The sequence below is a fragment of the Bubalus kerabau genome, chromosome 18, assembly GCF_029407905.1.
Source record: "Bubalus kerabau isolate K-KA32 ecotype Philippines breed swamp buffalo chromosome 18, PCC_UOA_SB_1v2, whole genome shotgun sequence".
NCBI classification, from domain to species: Eukaryota; Metazoa; Chordata; class Mammalia; order Artiodactyla; family Bovidae; genus Bubalus; species Bubalus kerabau.
In genome coordinates, this window is record NC_073641.1 from 7,687,182 (window position 1) to 7,702,681 (window position 15,500).

General features: G+C 47.6%; 1 protein-coding gene across 1 annotated transcript in view; it reads left to right on the plus strand.

The window, feature by feature from the left end:
- The window catches only part of NSG2 (neuronal vesicle trafficking associated 2), a 70,648-nt gene extending 55,548 nt beyond the window's left edge, over positions 1-15,100 (plus strand). Inside the window, exons 4-5 of the mRNA XM_055554741.1 lie at positions 9,937-10,047; positions 13,280-15,100. Coding sequence (XP_055410716.1) covers positions 9,937-10,047; positions 13,280-13,471 — 303 coding nt within the window. The 3' untranslated portion in view covers positions 13,472-15,100. The remainder of the gene's footprint in view (positions 1-9,936; positions 10,048-13,279) is intronic.
- The last annotated feature ends 400 nt before the right edge of the window (positions 15,101-15,500 follow it).

A 15,500-nucleotide genomic window follows, 5' to 3' on the forward strand; every position in this document is an offset into this window, starting at 1 on the left:
GATATTGAATGGTTTGCCTTGGAAACGAACAGAGATCATTCTTTCGTTTTTGAGATTGCATCCAAGTACTGCATTTCAGACTCTTCTGTTGACTATGATGGTTACTCCATTACTTCTAATGGATTCCTGCCCACAATAGTAGATATAATGGTCATCTGAGTTAAATTCAGATGAGTTAAATTCAGTTAAATTCACCCATTCTAGTCCATCTTAGTTCGCTGATTCCTGGAATGTTGATGTTCACTCTTGCCATCTACTTTTGACCACTTCCAATTTGCCTTGATTCATGGACATAACATTCCAGGTTCCTATGCAATATTGCTCTTTACAGCATTGGACCTTGCTTCCATCACCAGTCACATCCACAACTGGTTGTTGTTTTTGCTTTGGCTCCTTCTCTTCATTCTTTCTGGAGTTATTTCTCCACTGATCTGCAGTAGCATATTGGGCACCTACTGACCTGGGGAATTCATCTTTCACTGTTCTGTCTTTTTGCCTTTTCATACTGTTCATGGGGTTCTCAAGGCAAGAATACTGAAGTGGTTCTCTCCTTAACCTATGCTCAAAAGTTGGAGAAGAATCTGGGCAGGTCTTAGTTGAAGCTACCCCACACCTTGATTCTTTCCAAGGTTAAGGTTCTTTAGTTTGAGCCTATGTGTGGGTGGTGGAAGGGGTTGAGACTAGTGACTGGAGAAGAACAGATGTTTCAGGGCCCATCGCATCCCATGGGAATACAGTGTGCTTTGGGGCAGGTTGCATATCTTTGGGTGTGTGTCTGGGGAGAGGGGTGTGCGTGTGTGTGTGTGTGAATGTGTGTGTGTGTGTGTGTGTGTGTTCGCACTCTGGGTCTTAATTCAGTTCAGCATTTCTCTTCAGGAAACACCGGTCCCCTCATGGAGTCAAGGTGCCGGGCACAGGGGAAAAGGATGAGATTGGGGGCTGCCCGAGGCACTCCCAGCAGAAGGAGGCTAGAGGCTGGCAGGGGAGGCCAGGCTGAGCGGGACCTGTCCAGGAAAGCACCGGATTGAAGCAGGAGGAAGCTCCTCTCCTGGGTCGGAGGAGGTGACCGTGGTTTCCACAGCCCTGGACTCCCCTCAGTGCTCTCTCCCCACCTCAGGCAGCTGCTCCTGCCAGGTTCTGAGCTCCTCTTCTGTTTAGGCTTTGAGGCGGACCCTCAGTTGAGGCGGCTCTGGCCCAGGGTCTTCTTGTGTGGGGCTCCCCCTCCCGCCCCTGCCCACCGTATCCAGGCTCCTCTCCTGTTCGCTGTCCAGATCCTGCTCAGGTCTGGTTTTGTCATTTTTTATCAGGTGATTTGCTTGTTCAGAATCTGACCCTCTCCTCTGCACTCCCCGTGTGCTGAGGGAATGAATGGATGAGCAGGGAGACGGGGAACAGGGAGGATCACATCTCAAGGAAACTCTCAAATCCAGCGCCAGGAACTTGTTTATTTCTAATCCTGGGCTGTTGCATTCGGGAGGTAAAGCCAAGGGCTTTCCACCATCTGCAAGCAACGAAGTTATATAAACCGAGCCAATGGATGCTGAAATATGGCCAGCTTTCATGCTCAGAGGCTGTCTGTGGGGAAGGGGGGTTGGTTCTCTCCCAGGTCCTCTTGCTCCCACAGTCCCCCCGCCCCTGCATCGGGAGCTTTGCTGCCTGGAGAAGGCACTGGGACCTTCCCCTTCCGTGAGGTTAATCCCTCTGAAAGGGAGAGTGTAGCTGCCTGCAGGGTGCCCTATGGAGACCTGCCTTCAGGAAAAACCTCAGCCTGGCACCAGTCAGAAACCTCAGTGGTGTTCCCATCCCCCCACCCAGTAGCCAACACTGACTCGGTCATTAAGGATAAGAATCCAGATGCAGCTCAAATGTCCTCCACAGAATCAGCCCCCTCCTCCTTCCTCTTCACATCACCTTCCTCACCTCCCAGGCCTCCTCAAGCTGGCGACCCCTTCCACCCTCACAATCCCAGGTCTGGTCTCAGCATTTAGGTCATGCCCTGGTACATCAGCCTTCCCACCAGCCTCCCTGCCTCCAGCCTTGCCCCTCCCAAATTATATATGCCTCTGTGTTCACTTCCCTCTTTTACCATCTTTCTGATCCTGTCACTTTCCTGCTTAAAACCTTGAGGTGCTCTCTGTCAGTCTGGAGCTAAAGACTAAGTTTTAGCCTGGTCCTTCTTTACCTATTCTCTCCTATCCGCCCACTGCCCCAGGCCCATCTCTCCCTCACTTGCATCCTCTGGACCAGCCATGACAAGCCATATGATGTTTCTAGAACAGCCCCAGTCTGCTCTATGGCAGATGCAGCTCCTTCTGCTCAGACCCTTCTTCCTCCCCTGTCCTGACATTCTTCCCTGAAGTCATTTTCGGAGTTACCTCCCCCAGGAGGCCTTCCTTGATCCCCCACCCCCAGGTTGGTTAGGTCTGGCCGCCCCCCGGGCTGCCCCCCACCATGGTGCCACCCTTGTGTTCCAAGTGCCTGTGTCCTCGGGCCCACCTCTCCCTCGCCCTGTGGCCTGTGAGGCCTCGAGCGAAGACTGGTGCCCAGCTCACAGCCCTGACCTCTCTGACCTCCACAGGCCCCTAAGGGATGACTGACCTCGAGTTGTTTCAGAAGTTAGCAAGGTTCAGTGTGGGAAGGCAGACTTATCTTTGCCTAAAACAGCCTCCCATCCCCCTCATTCTGGGCTGTGGAACGCATGGCAGAAGTTAGCCTTGCTTGGTAGAATCCCTTGGGGTGGGCTGCCTTGCTTGGTAGAATCCCCTGGGGTGGGCTGCGCTCCTGGCGTCCCAGTCAGTGTCAGACCCTTGGCTCCTGTGGTCACGTATGCACGCCTCTGTCTCTCTCTGTGCCGACTCTTCTCGACACTTGCCTGCACATGGCAAACACCAGGGGACTCTGATGTAATTGGGCTGGATGGAGCCAGAAGATCAGGATCGTTTAAAGCACTACCCAGGCGATTCTAAGCTCCAGAAGCCTCAGACCTCGTCATCCTGGAGTAGTGGCTCTCATGTCTGGTTGTACACTAAAGTCGCCTGGAGAGCATCTTGAGCCCGCCGTCCCTGACCTGATAAATCAGAACGCACCGGTTGGTGGCCGTCCAGGCATCAGCCCTGAATTCTTTAGGATCCTCCCTCTCTCCTTTCTTTCTTCCCTCTCTTTTTCTTTTCCAGAAACATGTGCTATGCTCTGCCAGTCAAGCCTGAGTGCTGTGGTCAATCAGACAATGCCCCTGCTAGGTGGAGGCTGCTAGCTCAGTGCTGTTAGGAATGAAAGAGCACCCCCACCTCCACCAACCCAAACACAAAAAGAAACCCACTGTAAGGGAACCTGTCCCACAGCCAGCCTGCAGGGCCCTGCTCCAGGTCCCAGCAGCTTCACCGGGCTGCCGGGGCCCAGACCCGCCAGAGACGCCTGAGCTGGAGTCTTGCCCTGCTCCTGAGTCACAGAGAGGCCTGGCTGTCTGCTCAGGCAGAGGCTGGAGCCGCGTGTGGCCATTAGAATGGGGGGTTGTCAATGGGTTCTCCCAGACCCTGCATCAGGTTGGTGGTGGTGGCAGAGTGGGCAAAAGCTCTAGACTTTTTCTTTGCAATTTCAAGGTCTGCATGCCTGTGGATTTGCCTCTGAGCATGTCTGTCTCAGCCTTGGGGGAGTTCAGGTGATGGGGTGCTTGCAGGAGCTTAAGGTCCCTTTGACAGAATCAGCCAGAGCTCGGGGCATGTATTTTAAAGTTGAGGTAGGACAAATTCCCTGGTGGCTCAGTGGCTAAGATTCCACACTCCCAGTACGGGGTGCCTGAGTTTGATTCCTGGTCAGGAAACAAGACCCCACATGCCACGACAAAGACTGAAGATCCCATGTGCTGCAAGTAAGACCTGGAGCAGCCAAAGAAAGCAAAAGCTGAAAAAATTCACATGACGTAAAGTTAAGAGCATTAGAGTAAAAACTCCAGTGGCACTGAGTACATTCACAGTGTTGGGCAACATCACCTCCATCTAGTTCTGAAATGCTTTAGTACCCCAAAAGGAGACGCTGTCCCCGTTAGCAGTCATCTCCCATGCCCCCTGGCGACCAGAGTCTGCACTCTGTCTCTATGGAGTTACTTATCTGGATATTTTATATAATTGGAACCATACAGTATGTGGCCTTTCATTTAGCATGTTTTCAAAGCCCATCCACACTTGTATGAGAACTTCGTTCCTTTTTATAGCTGAATAATATTCTGTTGTACAGATGGACCACAGTTCGTTTATCCATTTATCGGTTGATAGACATTCAGGCTATTTCTACCTTTTGGTTACTGGGAAGACTGAGCATTTAAAATTCTTTATGTCAATGCTCCAGACATCTGCTCACTGAGTATTCCTAGGTCCTCAGTGTTGGGCAGTGGTCTTGGGTGCTCTTGTCCCTGTACTAGTCAAATACTATCTTTGGGGAACCTAAGGGGGATATCTCAATCTCAAAAATGACAGAATGATCTCTGTTCATTTCCAAGGCAAACCATTCAATATCAAGGTGATCCAACCCTATGCCCCAACTAGTAATGCTGAAGAAGCTGAAGTTGAACAGTTCTGTGGAGACCCACAAGACCTTTTAGAACTAACACCCAAAAAAGATGTCCTTTTCATTATAGAGGACTGGAATACAAAAGTAGGAAGTCAAGAAACACCTGGAGTAACAGGCAAATTTGGCCTTGGAATATGGAATGAATCAGGGCAAAGGCTAATAGAGTTTTGCCAAGAGAACACACTGGTCATAGCAAACACCCTCTTCCAACAACACAAGAGAAGACTCTACTCATGGACATCACCAGATGGTCAACACCAAAATCAGATTGATTATATTCTTTGCAGCCAAAGACGGAGAAGGTCTATACAGTCAGCAAAAACAAAACAAGACTGGGAGCTGACTGTGGCTCAGATCGTGAACTCCTTATTGCCAAATTCAGACTTAAGTTGAAGAAAGTAGGGAATATCACTAGACCATTCAGGTATGACCTAAATCAAATTCCTTATGATTATACAGTGGAAGTGAGAAATAGATTTAAGGGACTAGATATGATAGACAGAGTGCCTGCTGAACTATGGATGGAGGTTCGTGACATTGTACAGGAGACAGGGATCAAGACCATCCCCTTGGAAAATAAATGCAAAAAAACAAAATGGCTGTCTGAGGAGGTCTTACAAATAGCTGTGAAAAGAAAAGAAGCAAAAAGCAAAGGAGAAAAGGAAAGATATAAGCATCTGAATGCAGAGTTCCAAAGAATAGCAAGGAGAGAGAAGAAAGTCTTCTTCAGTGATCAATGCAAAGAAATAGAGGAAAACACCAGAATGGGAAAGACTAGAGATCTCTTCAAGAAAATTAGAGATACCAAGGGAACATTTCATGCAAAGATGGGCTCGATAAAGGACAGAAATGGTATGGACCTAACATAAGCGAAGATATTAAGAAGAGGTGGCAAGAATACACAGAAGACCTGTACAAAAAAGAGCTTCATGACCCAGATAATCACGATGGTGTGATCACTGACCTAGAGCCAGACATTCTGGAATGTGAAGTCAAATGGGCCTTAGAAAGCATCACTAGGAACAAAGCTGGTAGAGGTGATGGAATTCCAATTGAGCTATTTCAAATCCTGAAAGATGATGCTGTGAAAGTGCTGCACTCAATATGCCAGCACATTTGGAAAACTCAGCAGTGGCCACAGGATTGGAAAAGGTCAGTTTTCATTCCAATCCCAAAGAAAGGCAATGCCAAAGAATGCTCAAACTACTGCACAGTTGCACTCATCTCACACGCTAGTAAAGTCATGCTCAAAATTCTCCAAGCCAGGCTTTAGTAATACGTGAACCATGAACTTCCAGATGTTCAAGCTGGTCTTAGAAAAGGCAGAGGAACCAGAGATCAAATTGCCAACATCCGCTCTATCATATAAAAATCAAGAGTTCCAGAAAAACATCTATTTCTGCTTCACTGACTATGCAAAGCCTTTGACTGTGTGGATCACAATAAACTGTGGAAAATTCTGAAAGAGATGGGAATACCAGACCACCTGACCTGCCTCTTGAGAAACCTATATGCAGGTCAGGATGCAACAGTTAGAACTGGACATGGAACAACAGACTGGTTCCAAAAAGGAAAAGGAGTGTGTCAAGGCTGTATATTGTCACCTTGCTTATTTAACTTCTATGCAGAGTACATCATGAGAAACGCTGGGCTGGAAGAAGCAAGTTGGAATCAAGACTGCCGGGAGAAGTATCAATAACCTCAGATATGCAGATGACACCACCCTTATGGCAGAAAGTGAAGTGGAGCTAAAGAGCCTCATGATGAAAGTGCAAGAGGAGAGTGAAAAAGTTGGCTTAAAGCTCAACATTCAGGAAACGAAGATCATGGCATCCGGTCCCATCACTTCATGGGAAATAGATGGGGAAACAGTGGAAAGAGTGGCTGACTTTATTTTTTGGGGCTCCAAAATCACTGCAGATGGTGATTGCAGCCATGAAATTAAAAGAGGCTTACTCCTTGGAAGAAAAGTTATGACCAACATAGATAGCATATTCAAAAGCAGAGACATTACTTTGCCAACAAAGGTCCATCTAGTCAAAGCTTTGGTTTTTCCAGTAGTCATGTGTGGATGAGAGAGTTGGACTGTGAGAAAAGCTGAGTGCTGAAGAATTGATGGTTTTGAACTGTGGTGTTGGAGAAGACTCTTGAGAGTCCCTTGGACCGCAAGGAGATCCAACCAGTCCATCCTAAAGGAGACCAGTCCTGGGTTTTCACTGGAAGGACCGATGCTGAGGCTGAAACTCCAGTACTTTGGCCACCTCATGCGAAGAGTTGACTCATTGGAAAAGACCCTGATGCTGGGAGGGATTTGAGGCAGGAGGAGAAGGGGACGACAGAGGATGAGATGGCTGGATGGCATCACCGACTTGATGCACATGGGTTTGGGTGGACTCCGGGAGTTGGTGATGGACAGGGAAGCCTGGCGTGCTGCAATTCATGGGGTCGCAAAGAGTCGGACACGACTGAGCGATTGAACTGAACTGAACTGATCTTTAATCAGATGTAAGATTAAAACTTTTTCCTTTAATTTTTTGGTCTGGCCAGTGGTGAATTATGGTATCCATTTAATTACCTTTTATGCACTGGTTATTGGGAATCTGCAGAAGGAAATAGCAACCCACTCAAGTATTCTTGCCTGGAGAATCCTGTGGACGGAAGACCCTGGTGGGCTGCTGTCTATGGGGTTGTACAGAGTCAGACACGACTGAAGCAGCTTAGCATAGCAAGGGGGATATGCGTCTTTGAGGCACCTCTTGCTCCATGTTCTGGCCTCTGACCTCTCTCTCTTTCCACAACTTGCCGGGGGACTCCAGTCTGCCCACTGTACCATCTCACCCCTCTGTTGCCACCACCCCGGTCCTGGCCAGGAGGCTGATGAGTGAGCAACAGGCTGCAGCAGAGAGCTTGGGATGTCAGTGGAGAGGGCGGACAGCACATGGTGTGGGCAGTCATTAGAAATGAATTTCACCTGTCACCATATAAAAGGGAAAAATACTTTTTCTCTGTACCCTTGATTCTGACACCAAATGTGTGGTTTTTCCCACACCATGCGATTCTCCAATTCTTGGTGGAGGCTGACTGAATTCCCTACAACTTCACTCAACTCTGCCATTAACTGCCCTACATTAGCACATACCCCACAGGTCAACGGCTCAGTCCCACAAGCCTGCATCCACTCAGATGCCACTCGCAAATCTCAGGCTATAAACTGGGGTTCTCCAGCACACCCTCCACAGGCTCAATGATTTGCTAGAATGGTTCACAGACCCCAGGAGAGCACTTTACTTACTGTTACTGATTTATTGTGAGGGATATTAAATGATACACATGAACAGCCAGACGAGGAGGTACATGGGGCAAGGGCCGGAAGGCTCCTGAGCAAGGAGTTCCTGTTCCAGTGGAGTTTGGGGTGCACCACCCTCAGAGGCATGATGTGTTCTTGTTCACCAGACTGGAAGGTTTTTGAGCCCTTCAGTTAGGGTTTTCTGGAGCCTTCATGATTTATTAAAGCATTGGCCATTGGTGGTTAATTTGATCTCCAGCCCCTCTTTCTTCCCTCTGAGGTGAGGGAGGCAGTTAAGTTACAAGCCTCCAGTCAGTGGTTTCTTCCCCAGCCTTAGGGGCCTTCCAAAAGTAACCTCATAACATAACATAGCATTAACTCAGGTATAGTTGAAAGGGGTTGTTATGAATAATAAAAGTTGCTCCTTTCACTGTTATGAATTGGAATTATTTCAGGAACTGGGCACAAAACCCAAATATTAGAACAAAAGATGCTGCTACCCTGCTCTTATCATGTAGGAAATTATATGGGTTTTAACTCCGTGCCAGGAACTGGGAACAAGACCAAATAGATGTGTTTCTTATATCACAATAGTCCACTAACCTGAAACTTCATACCCACATGCAGAGGAATTTCATGGACAGTGTCTGCCCATAGGATTCACATGACTGCATCCCACATCCATCTTCCTCTTTTCCACTTCAGATTCCTTCCTTTCAGGATTTATGGCTGCTAACATACGACTCCTTTGGGAGCAATGCAGAATCCCATCTCCTCTTGTCCTTATAAACCATGGCCTGAGATGGGGATGGGATAGGGACCTCCCCACACCCACCACCCCAAAATGATTTTATTTTTCTTCCAAATCAAAATAAGCCTTCTCTCTATGATAGGAATTCTGCCGTATTTCTAGGTCAACTGACTCAAAAGGCTACCAGCTTTGAAAGTAATATAGAAAAAAATGCTGTGTATAATGCCCAGAGCCCAGCTTCAGGGTGGTCGCCCCACCACTTTGTCCACAGGTGGCGGCTCTGTGTATAGCACCCAGAGCCCAGCATCGGGGCGATCACACCACCACTTTGTACACAGGTGGCAGCTCTGTGTATAGCACCCAGAGCCCAGCATCGGGGCGGTCGCCCCCCCACTTTGTACACAGGTGGCGGCATGGGGCCAGTGCAGACCTGAAGGTGCCACTCCATCCTTTCTAGTAAAGCCTGACGGTGCCTTCGGTTTGTTTGGTGTTGTATTTTTTTTTTAAAGCTTGTTGATAATGATCAAGAGCTGGGCTTTCATTGTGAGCAATTTTGGAGACCATTAGATGCTTCTGAGCAGAAATTGGATTTTGAATGGCGTTCTCAGGTTACTGTGTGAACGCACATGGGGGTCGAGGAGGCCACTAGTTAGAAGGAGTTGCAGTCCCGCGGGTGGGGGTTGATGACGGCTCTGGCCCCTGTGGAGCTGCCTGAGAGCATAAGAAGCGATTCCATGAGGCATGTGTTGGGAGGCAGAAATGATAGCTTCTGCTGGTGGCTGGGATGTAGAGCCTGAGGAAGAGAGAGTCAGAGAGAACTTCAAATTCTTTGGCCAGTGACTGCAAAGGTAGCGTTGACATTTTCTGAGATGGGGAAAGTATGGGTGGAGCAGGATGGGAGGGGAGCAGGGGTTTGAGAATGCAATTCAGGTGAGCATTGGACATCCAAGTGGAGGTAGCATAAGCTTTGATATCTGAGACTGGAACTCAGTAGTGGCAGGGAGGTGGTGATCAAAGGCAGAACTGCTAGAAGTGATCGCTTGATGATCAACCCCTATACAAAATCAACAGGGAAAGTACATGGGGAGGGGAGTGGACCTCACACATGGGGCCAAGACGGAGCTTCCAAGAATATTGGAAGACGGAGACACCAAGGCTCAAAGATTGCAGGTTGGTGATGGAGCTGAGACTGAGCTGGTTCTTGGGGTCCCTGGTCACCCCCTACCTTTTATAACATACCAGGCTTCCTACCAGCTCCAGGTTTTGAAGGCTGCATGTGTGGACAGAAAGCAGGCAAGCTGAGGCTGGAGCCTTCTGTCCTGTGTTTCTCCAGGTCACCATCCTCGTCAGCCTGGCCCTAGCTTTCCTCGCCTGCATCGTGTTCCTGGTGGTTTACAAAGCCTTCACTTACGACCACAGCTGCCCAGAGGGATTTGTCTACAAGGTAAGGGGCTTCTGGCAGGGGAGTGGCTCCCGGTGACCATCAACTTCAGTTAGAGGGTCAACATCTTTTCACTGGCATCGAAATTCTGGGTATGGTCACCTCTCTGCAAATTGTTTAAAATGTAATATGTGTCTGAAGAAAATGGAAACACTAATTTGAAGATATATGCACTCCAATGTTGATAACAGAGCACTATTTATATCAAGACATAAAAGCAACCTAAGTGTCCATCAATGCTGAATGAATAAAGATGTCATATGCGTGTGATGTGTATACACACATGTTTTATACCTGTTATACACACAATGGAATACTACTCAACCATAAAGAAGAATGAAAATTTGCCGCTTACAGCAGCATGGCTGGACTTGAAGGGCATTATACTAAGTGGAATAAGTCAGACAGAGAAATACAAATACTGTATGATGTCACTTATATGTGGAATCTAAGAAATACAACAGCCTAGTAAATATGACATAAAAGAAACAGACTCACAGACATAGAGAACAAACTTCAGTTACCAGTGTGGAGAGGGAAGTGGAGAAAGGCAAGATAGAGGTAAAGGATTAAGACGTTTGAACTACTGTATATGAAATAATAAGCTATAGTGATACATTGTACAGCACAGGGAGTAGAGACAATATTTTATAACTACTATGAATGGAATATAACCTTTAGAAATTGCGACTCCTGTTGTTATACACCTGAAACTTGTAAAGTATTATAAAGCAAGTATACCTCAAGAAAAAAGAAAACTTTATGCACTCAATAAAGGGATTGAAATATGTTTTTAAAAAAAAGTGCAGAGAAATACAGAAGTAACACCAAAGCAAAATCGATGGTGGCAATCTAAAATTATTTTCACTCTCTAAAATACTGTATATTTACAATACATCTTGATGTGAAATGATAAAATCACAATAAAAAAGTCCTATGTGTGGCAGGGAGTTTTCAGGCTTTCAGGAAGCACTTGGTCGCCAGTAGGTAATAGAGGGTGCTCTCCAGAGTGTGGGGAAGGGAGGCAGGCCGGCTTCGGACTACGAGTCAGAAGTTGGGGAGAGCTCCTCGTTCCATCTCCAGAACACTGCGCCTTGGGGTGATCCTGGTTTAATGGCTGATTCCTTGTCCCTGCAGAGATGTGAAGACAGGGAACAGAACTTCTGAGGTGGCCTCCCTGTCTTGCAGCTGGGCCGCCTCCTCCCCACTCTGATTGCATGCCTTCCCTTGAAAGACTGAACTGGCTGCATGACCTCCAGCCCTCCCCCACCCCTCTGAGCCTCGGGTGTCTCGCCTGCAGTGGGCACCAATGATGTCTGCCCACAGGATCTTGGAGAAAATTTAAGTAAAATCAAGACAGCAAAGGGCCTGCTAGAGAATGGGCTGGCAATAACTATTAGAGGTAATAAAGCTAGAATCTAGTTCAGAGTTGAAATGAATGTTGATAAGTTACCACTTACTGAGTACCAATTAGATGTCACCTTTCTTCCTAGACTATTTTCATAAATAGTATCTCAGTTGAGCTGTCCACCCATTCTGAAAAGGAGGTTTCATTGCCCCCATTTTGCATCTGAGGAAACGGAGATTAAGAGATTCTGTCTTTAGAGTTTTCTAAGACATCACTGCTGTTACGTTCCAAAGTGAGGGAATCAAACGGGGACTGTTCTGCCTTAAAAACACATGTCTTTTGGTTCTGCTACATGACTTCCTAAGATGACCTTCTTGGGCATTAGAAGCTGTGGTTCTGAAAGACTAGCAAGCACTATCAGTGTTGGGGTGTCAGTAGGAGACAGTGGAATAAACTAGGGTGTGTCTGCATATGAAATCCCAAACAACTCGACAGTGAGTGAGGGGGTCTCCAGGCACGGAGAGAGAACACCCTCTGGGATAAGAGTGAAGAACAAAAGGTGCTGTTTTTGAGGAGAAGAGGGAGTGTGAATGCTGTTTGTATATTTTCAGAAAGAAATTCTGGAAGGATAAATTAAAACAACAACAACGACTGAGAAATACATTGAGTCAGGTGGGCAGGGAGGGAACAGAAGGAACGATGAGGAGCGGGGCTTCTCTGCCTTTGTCTTGATAAGCATTTGTCCTGGGTGCCTGTCAATGTTTGACATGTTTGTAAAAACTAAATTAAAAAAAAATTTCCTAAAATTAAAACCAAGTCAAAATCCAGCTGTATGTCAAGTTGAGGACTAAACTTACCAAGAAAGTAATTGCTCCAGATGACTGTATAATACAGTATATTGACTCCACGCCCTCAGTGGAATATATTCTAAGGACATAGAGAGCTGCAGAGAAATGATATAGTCCGTTCAGTAGTCTGTTACTCATCATATTGCTGTTATTTTGGGACCATTTGATTGATATTGTAGGATAATGCAAATATATAATTATATGTTGTTAGGAACCAAGGCTTTGATATAAGAAGAAACAGTAATAAATAGCCAATCAAAGAAATGGGCAGCAATTGGCTACAGGCAGTGGTCCAGCGAAGCAGTTAGGGGATGGGTGAATCAGCCAGGCAAAGAGCTATCAACAGTGTCCACTGTGACCCTGCAGTTAGTAAGCAGAGGGTGTTGACCTTGAATTAGTATTGGCATCAATTTCCTCCCTCCTTCCCTCCTTCTTCTTCCTTCCTTTCTTTCTCTCTCCCTCCTTCCCTTCCTTTATTTCTTCTCCTTTTATTGAGGTTTAATTGACATATAACATTGTATTAGTTTCAAGTGTTCAACATAGTGATTAAATATTTGTAAATACTGCAGAATAATCACCACTGTAAGTCAACATCCATCACTCTGCATAGTCACAAATTTTTTTCTTGCAATAAAGACTTTTTAAGACCTACTCTCCTAGCAACTTTAAAATATCCACTACAGTATTATTAACTGTGTCCCTATGCTGTACATTACACCCCCAGGACATACTCATTTTATAACTGGAAGCTCGTACCTTTTGATCCCCTTGACCCATTTCTCTCACCCCTTCTCCGCCTCTGGAAACGATTCTAACATCAGGTTAGTTTCTTCTGTCTTCTTGTAGGTGGCAGCTTTGATGATGGTGATGGTGATGACATGAAGGAAGGTCTGACGAGTACCAGGCCTGGGCCAGATGCCATCCCCTGCCGGCTGGCTGCGAGCCGGGGATGGCCGGGGCCCCCAGATGGGATGGCCTCGTTGCAGGGCAGGTGGGAAGCGTTCGCTGAGCTCTTCCTGACTGTCTCTCTCTTCCCCAGCACAAGCGCTGTATCCCGGCCTCCCTGGATGCTTACTACTCATCCCAGGACCCCAGCTCCAGAAGCCGCTTCTACACGGTCATCAGCCACTACAGCGTGGCCAAGCAGAGCACCGCCCGGGCCATCGGGCCGTGGCTGTCGGCGGCTGCCGTCATCCACGAGCCCAAGCCGCCCAAGACCCAGGGCCACTAGAGGCCGCCCCCTCCAGCCAGCATGGGGAGTGGGGAGGAGAACCCCGCTGGCTAAGCTGAGCTCCAGTTACAAGACAACACTGTACTCCTGGGATAAGGGGGCGGGGGTGGGGCTGGGGTGGGTGGGGGGAGCTCACCGCAAATCTCGTGCGCTGGAGTTGTCTGAATCAGTATTTCTTTTTGTCCTTTGGTATCGTTGATTCGTCCCTGAGTCAGGCCCATGTACAAAGGCATGTTTCGTGTTGACTGTTCCCATTCAAGATATTTTCAAAGCCACTGCTTATTATTTGTTAGGAAAATTTAAAAACAGGAAAGGAGAGAAAGAAAACGAACATGGAAGTCGTAGACTGGCTGCATCTGGCGTGTGTTGAAGGATGGTGAAGAGCACAGACATTCCGGGCTGCTCAGACTGGGGGAGATGGTTGCTTCAGGGTAGGCTTTGGAAGGTGCAGAATGTGAGTGAGGCAGGCAGTCTGCTCGCTTGGCCTCTGGTCTGCAGAGGAGGAACACTGAAAGTTAGGAACTGTCAAGTTAGAAAGAAGACTGAGTTTGGCATTTGTAAGGCCGGGACGTGCACAACCCAAAGAGAGAAGCCTCAACCATGTGTGTTTTGCAGAGTGAGGATAAACTTGTCTGTATGGGCATCAGAGCGGGGCTTGGGCTGCATGGTTTGGAGATGCAGAGGATAGAAGCGAACACTCAACAGCAGGCAGGATTTCTTTGCCTTTCTCTTGCGTTTCTAGCCCTACACCTGGGTGCTGCCCACGTCTAGGAGATGGCAGGGGTAGAAAGAGGAGGAAGGAGGGACTGCAGGATGAAGAAGGCAGAGGATGGACAGGCAGGTGGCATTTGACCGAGCTGTAAGCACAGCACCCAAGTTTAACATTTTTGTTGGTTTGTTGTTTCCCAAAGTGGTAATGACCAGGAAGAACAGGAAGGGTCGTGACCAGGTGACAGCCAGGGAGGCTTTCGACTGGGTCTCAGCAATGCTAAGTCATTTTGTCTAAGGCAAACTGAGAACCATGGCCGTCTTGTGCACACTTCACTGTGTTGACAGGGGCATAGTCCAAACTTTCCCATCTGCTTCTAGAAGCTTCTGATCAGGAGGCGACAGCTGGCATTTCCCAGGCTACCCATTGCCTTGCACCCACATCAGGCACTCCCACACAGCTCTCCCACTAATGTTTTGGGGAGACCCCTCTGTGTGGTGTTGGCTCTGGGCCCAGCAGAGCCAGAACTGGCTGGGAGAGTTGGCTATTTGAGATGTGATTCTGTTTTCCCATGAAGCTTGAACAGGCTGTTTAAAGGGCATTTTTTTTAGTGGCTTGCTATGATGCTGAAATCATCCTACACAACAGCTGGGTGACAAGACTAGCATAGCTCAAACTATTCTGCTAAAAGCTATCATTTGACTTTTCCTCTCCCCGCCCCCACCCTCCAGTCACCTCGAGTCACCTGTAAATTCATTTGTCATCTAAAGTGGAATAACAAATTGTCCCTAGCGAAACTGCTGAGCGCTTTATAATTTTGTGGTGTATTTTTGTCAGTAGGTAGCAGAGGCTGAAGTATTTTTTGGTGTAATTCTTGAACTTTTCTGACAGGAAACAAATAAAGATAGATGTGTCTGAGAGTCTTGACCTTCCTTTGCATTTTTCTTCATCTTCTGCTCAGTGAACCTGGTGGGGAAGATGCAGCGGGCACCGTGTCCTGTTAGGCTGGGGGTGGAACTGAGGTGGGGGGACCTCCATCCTCCACCAGTGAAATGATGCTGAGATCAGAGGCAAGGACCAAGAGATGCAGCTGGCTCTCGTCTTGCAGCACAACATCCTTCATCCTGTGAGCATCTGATGAGCACCTGCAGAGGGCCAGGCTGTGCTGGGTATGCGGCACCCAGCCCCACATGACACGTATTCACCCCCTGAAGTCTGAGGGTAGAATCAGATGTGGAAATAGACATTGGCATGAGAAGAGTCTGAGAGTGCCATCTGGCCATTTGCCAACAGTTTGAGGAGGAAGCTGATGGGTGATGA